The following is a 6,636-nucleotide window of genomic DNA, read 5'->3' as shown; positions in this document are numbered from 1 at the left end:
TAGATAGATAGATAGATAGATAGATAGATAGATAGATAGATAGATAGATAGATAGATAGATAGATAGATAGATAGATAGATAGATAGATAGATGAGGATTAGTAGCAGAGGGTTTGAGTGTCATTAATAGTGTTGCTCTGTCCTTTCAGTGTTTGCCTGGCTTTGCACATAGGAGATCAATAAGGCCCATTCCCTACCCCAACCCCCTTCTCTCCCACTCCCCAGTGTTCACCCTTTCTGCAGCACATGACAAAAAAATATCACTAATCTTTCTCTGTTTAGCCCAGCAACAGGCTGGCAGGTCATTTGGCTTGGGAAACTGACCTGAAGGGCAAAAAAAAAAGAGGATAAATTCTTCAAGTCAAACGATGTGCAGAGGCATCTTTGCCCTCTCGTTTTTATCGCCCATCAAATGTACTTGTGCTATGAAATATTGATGCGAGTGTTTTTTTTCAGAGGAATCCAAATGGAACAAAATTGGAATGTACAAAACTTCAGTCAACATGTCTTAAGTCCAAGAGCGAGAAAAGCAAAACTGACATGGGAAAAAGAAGAAGAAGGAGAAGAAGAAGAAGAAGAAGCCTCACGCAGGAGCCAGGAGATGCCATTGATTGAGAGAGGGCTGGCAGGTTTGGGCTTTGTGTGAACAGTCAGATAGAGGCAGGCTAGTGAAAGGATCAATACCAGCCTTAATAATTGATAAGTATAAGGGAGACGAAAGCAAGAGAAAGAGAGGGAGAGCGAGAGGGAGAGAGGCAGGAGAGTGGTGGTGTGAGCACTTGTAACAGCATCTTCTTGGTAAGCAAAGTAAAATTTGTGGTTAACAGCTGAGGACCACACACACCAGTCCTACTTCCCAAACATCACAGAGCGGGGTGTGTAAGTGATTTTCAAAAAAACGCTGTTTACAACCCAAACATACTGAGAAATATCAATAGTACAAGCTTGATACCAGCCAGCAGGGTCTAGACTTCTACTGCTGAATGAAGCTGCAGACACGGGTTCAGATTTTCTTTTCTTTTTTTTTTTTTTTTACCCAATCACAAGAGGACCTTTTCCAAAGAGAATCTTACAGTAGACAAAGGGCATCAGAGCATCTAGCTACCTATCGACACCTAGTAATGAGCGCTTTCTGCTCGTGTCAGCGAATCCTCTGAACAATCCAAGGTTGTGATGTCATTTGATTTTAAAGGTGGGTATGCTTTATGGGGTTTGTAATGCATCTTTATGGAGGCCTAGAGCACATTTATGCTCTTCTCTGTGTGTCTGCGTGAGTTCCTCCACATGCACATGCATGTGTGTGTGTGACTGGGTTATAGAGTGTGTCTGCACTATACATTGTTCAGGCTTATCTGACTCACTCTGAATCGGTATTGATTTTCTCTCTTCTGCTCTCCTCGGGTCTCTCATATTCTTTCTCTCTTTCCTTCCTTCCTTTCCTTGCGTCCTTTTCTCGTCCTCTTTTTTCTTCTGGCACTGCACCAGCTATCCAGCCTCAATTCACTTCTGCTTTCTGGTCATCTTACTCTGTAACTGAGAATTTGCATATCCACTGTCCGACAAACCGGAGTGAAATATGTCGGCCCTTATTGTTTGAAAGAAAGTGGGTGCAACAGAATCCTTTAGTTTGACAGTAACAGAAAGAAGCAATGTATATTCAAGTGCGTGTGTAACATATAGATGTAATACATTTAGATTGTTTAGGGCAAACAAACTGCATAAATATAGTATTGTGTTTTAGTGTATTTTATCAAGACAAAAATATTTAAAGAGGCATTTCTCACTTCTCTGCTTGCAAGGTAGCACAAAAATTGTTATTGTGTCATCACATAATTCAGGGTCAGAAAACTATGATGGAATTTTAAGGGTGTAAATGTATTGGTGTATGTGTCACCAAAATCCGGGTATAAAATTTACAAAAAACAAAAAAACAAGAGTGAAATGCATTTTAATTCTCCTTGCTCAAGCTACCCGACCAGGGAATTTCATGGGTATTTAATGTAATATATCAAAATAATAATAATAATTATTATTATTATTAAAAAAAAATTCAAATATTTCCAAACTTGGACTTATAAATAAAGGTCTTGCCATATGTCACTTTGTGGTGCTGAACGGACAGCTCCGTCTCATCTCACGCGTCTGCAATTTGGTCCATTTTGCATTTCAAAGTTGCACCTTTGAAATGCAACTTTAAAGACGTAAAGTTCTTCAAGCAAAAACCTGCGTCGACGTTGCACACTACGCGTGAATTTCCTGTGTAAAAGGGACGCATTCCAGACGAGAACGCAAACAGCTTGACACGTATCGCCACGATAAACAAAAACAACAACAACAAAAAAACATTTTTATTCAGTCAAAAATTAATGGAAAGAGAAAATACGCTATGCTTGAAAATAGATCACAGATCATGATTTAGGTATTTTATTTGCACGGTATTTTAGTGTTAAAGGGAGTCTCGGACAGACCGCGTATTTCCAGGTATTTTATAGGGTCTTCGGAAACTGCTCTCTAAATTAGTGCAAATGATCCTCCATGGGGAAGACGATTATTTCTCTTGTCCAAATAAGGTGGAATAGTTTTATGAAAAGTGGGTGAAAAATCCGTCCATATAACCACGACGACTTGTATTTAAATGCAGATAAAAAATAATAATGAAAAAAGTTGCTATGGATGATAAAAATGACACAAAAAAAAAAGGTATAGGAAAAAAAAAGTCCGTCTTTCCTTTTTTGTCTGGGCTAATTTTGGAAAGGACGAGGGCCTGGTATGAAGAAGTCAAATTTTGAACATGTTTGTCTGGGGTTAGTAATTATAAGGAGTTTCTTGTCTGAAATTGACATAAAAATATATCCACGTCCAGTGATTATTCCCGTTTTTAAGAGAAAACGAGCTTCAATTTATATTAAATGCAGAAATAACAGGATACTTTTAAAGGGTTAATATAAAATAAAAAACACACAACATGTCTTTATAGCCTATATTGTCAACAAGGTCAGTCATAATTTACTACAGAATTAGTATAAATTACCTCCTTCCAAAAGTTTCTGGACTGTGAACTCCAGTTTAAATTACACGTTTTGCTTTTTTCTTTCTTTCATTTTTAATTAGAAAATAACTATTTTTAACTTTTATTATTATTATTATTATTTATTTATTTATTTATGCTAAGACATTTTTAAGGCGTGACATTTAAAAGTGGCGGTATGGGTCGTCGTTAACAAGTCGCGCAAATCTCCACGGAAAGTCCCCAATCACTGACGTGCTGCTAAGCTGCCAATCACTCGTTTAAACAGGAAAACGTGGGATTTTCACCGAGAAATACATGACAGCTAAACAGATAAACCAATTCTAATCAATTATCGGTGCTTAACGGAGGGGGGAGGGTGGGATGGGAGTGGGGGGACGTGGCTTCCGCGGTTGTGCTGTGCGCTGTTGTACGGCGATGGGAGAGGGGAGAGCAGACACTGAGGCGTTTTAACTCCCATCAGTGAACAGGCCCATATGCACATGATCAATATAATCAATCGTATATCTGAGGGAGGGGTGTGACAGAGAGTGATTGACACCAAACTGTTTCTCACCCGCAGTAGTCCGTCCAGGGCGGGAGAGGGCCCGTCTCACCGCACACAAAGCCCGATCTCATCCGTCCGTCCAGGCGTCGACTAGCAGCAGCACGGTGCGGTTAGTTCGCCGTCTGCCCCACACGGGTCCACCAACACTCACACACATTTACAGCACACACTGTCTCTACGTATTAAACTGATGCTACATGTTATACATCAATAAGTATAATTATTGTTTGTTCCTTCAGGCTGCTGCTTTTGAGGATAAATAAAGCCTTTAAAGTTTGACTCTCTTCCCACTTATTGGCTTTCATCTCTGTTTATTGTCCCTGAAATCTTGGGATGCCATCTGTATTTCTGCACTTTTTAATGAAAAAAAAAGTCAAAGTGGAAAAGTGTCTTCACACATGATTCAAATTGTTCATATAATCATTTTTTTTTACTTTCTGGAAAACAAAACATACCATCACGTTTCTCTCCTCTGTGTAATCTATGATTTAACTACAATATTCACAGGGAGGAATTAAGTTATTTGAGCAAAGTTTATCACTCATTTAATCATCTCAAATGAGTAAAATCGGTGTAAATAACAACTTCACATCAGTAAAGTGTCACCTTAACATGTGGATTTGTTGCTTTTTTTGGGGTCAAGATTCAGACATTTTATGACACTGAAAATCAAACCAGTCACATTTTTGACAACTGAACATGCCCCTTTAGCATACCTTCAAGCAGGTTACGCCCGAAGCAGAGTACGATTAAAGACAGAAAGTACTTTTTTTGTCAACAAAATGTTTCTTCTTATTTAACAGCCACTTTCTTCTCTTGAAAGATGTGAATCCATAGGTCTGATTTAAAGCTATTTAAAAGACACAGCACACACATTTACATTAAGGCTTGAGCTAGATAAATGTCTCATAACCTGCAATAAGAAATTATCTGAAAAGTATAATTTTTTATTGAATTACAACTAACTAACTAACTAACTAACTAACTAACTAACTAACTAACTAACTAACTAACTAACTAACTAACTAACTAACTAACTACATTAAGATCTACTCGTATTCCCTAATCCATGTTAGTGGAGGCAGCATCGTCTCTAACGTTTTTATAAAGTTTACCAGATGGCTGTCACTTACAATCTTGAATGTAGCACACCAAAATCAAAAGCCAAAACTTAGATAGTTACACTAAAATGTTGTAACTCACTGAAGCTTGTCTTAATCTAATTTATGTTGAAATGATGTACCATGCGATTTAAGACTGACTGGGTCGCGGGGGTACAGGGGTGGGGGGGTGGCCAAGCGGCTTACCCATTATCAATTAAATCACTGTTGTGGTCAAATATAACTTCAGTTCTCTTCTTTCTTTGGTCTAGAAAACCATGTTGAAATTTTGATTTTTTTTTTTTTTTAGTCCATATGGCTCCACTCAAACTGAGCATAAACAAAGATGTCCAGGTCTGATTAGCCCATTTGACCAAACCAAATATAACTCTTCAATCACAGTCAGAAATCAGTAAATGTGTCTTTGTTGACGTCTTGTCGCCTTCCACTTCCTACCCACAATTCCGCGTTGTTTAGACACAGTTTTCCATGCTTGGGTGATGCAGCTGAACGAAAGACAGAGCAAAAAACAAAACAAAAAAACACAACAAGCCAATAACACCGAGCCATAAAGTGTCGCTGCTTTGGTGCACGCTGAGTGATGAGTGGATCAGCAGGAGCCCATGGCCAGACTGAAGTGGCTGTTTCCTGAAATCTTTGGCATTGTTGACTCTTGGACGTTATGAAGGAGGGAAGATGAGCGAGAGCCGTATGAGACTGCCTCTTGTCTCTTCAAAGTAGCTGATTGGGTAACAAGGCAGCTAAAGATAGCCTATAACCGTTTGGTTCTGTCTCAAGAGAGGTCGGCGTAATGAGCTCCCCCCCACCCCCCCGTCCGCCCTGTGATCCCATACGCTGCTTGCTCAGAGGCTGAAGGAGTCTCATTTGAAATGGAACCTATTGATTATCTGAAATATGCTCTGACTAGCCCCCAATCTGGCGCTAATTCCCGAGTTTAGCTTAGTTATGAACACGGCTGCAGTGGTTGCTCCCACCACAGGCCTCCGAGTGGCTCTCAGTGGCTGACGGAGGAAAGCTAGAGTGGTGTTGGCGTTGTAAAATGGCCTGTAGCACAATTTCTTCGCAAACAGGCAATACATATTAAATTATCACTATATTAGCACTAGAATTCAGTCATTACATTAGAGAGTATTGAGTTTGGGTTGAGACAGCACTTAGGGAGAGCCTGGAGGAGATTCTGGCGCGGCCGGGCCTGAACCAATTGAATAAATGTTCCATGAAATGGTTCTGAAGTGAGGATCAATCAATATGGGGGGCTATCAATCTGGGGGCAAATTAAAACAATCGAGGAAAAACAACCAGAGGAAACCAGTCAAGTCGGAGGCTCTAGCATATGGAGGAACATGCAGGGCTACTGTAGCTGCTTCCTGCTGAGGGGAAATATTTCTGTAATTATGCTTCGCTTGTGGTAACACAGCAGGAACAACACACACACACACACACAAACACACACACGCACACACAGGTGAGGTATGCATGTGCACATTCACATTGATCTCGGTCTCACAGTCAAATCTGTTTTCTGTCGTTGTCTTAACCGGCTTTAAAGTCATCAATCATTTGCATACACCACCTCCACACTGCAGCCAACCTCACTTCTTTCCCCTTTAATCCTCTCCTCGTTTGCTCTTTTCCTCATGTGCACACAGGCATCCAAACCTGGGATCCTTCCTGATCCTCTCAGTCTTAACTTTATCTCCTGCGAACCTTTCATATATATACATATATATATTTATATTATTATCATTTTAATAACCAGTGGCTCTTTGAGGGCTCCCAGACTGGATGGCTGCCACTCTTTTCCCGCCTCACCTCCTTTGTTCCTCCACAGATAAACAATTTCTTCTCATCTGTCTGTCACAAAAGCGCGCCCACGCACGCGCACTCTCCTCACCCCCCCCCCACACACACACACACACACACACACACACACACACACA

General features: G+C 40.3%; 1 protein-coding gene across 2 annotated transcripts in view; it reads left to right on the top strand.

Annotated features, from left to right (window-relative positions):
- Positions 1-6,636, top strand: part of onecut3b (one cut homeobox 3b) — a 13,761-nt gene that overhangs the window by 3,212 nt on the left and 3,913 nt on the right. The window contains exon 2 of one of the 2 annotated variants that reach the window (XM_016662019.1): positions 3,591-3,679. The exons of the other annotated variant lie outside the window; for it this stretch is intronic. Coding sequence (XP_016517505.1) covers positions 3,591-3,679 — 89 coding nt within the window. The remainder of the gene's footprint in view (positions 1-3,590; positions 3,680-6,636) is intronic. 2 annotated transcript variants of the gene reach the window in all.

This window comes from Poecilia formosa, unplaced genomic scaffold (assembly GCF_000485575.1).
Source record: "Poecilia formosa unplaced genomic scaffold, Poecilia_formosa-5.1.2 Scaffold354, whole genome shotgun sequence".
Lineage (NCBI taxonomy): Eukaryota > Metazoa > Chordata > Actinopteri > Cyprinodontiformes > Poeciliidae > Poecilia > Poecilia formosa.
Note: the sequence above shows the minus strand (reverse complement) of the source record. Positions and strands in the feature narration are given on the sequence as shown.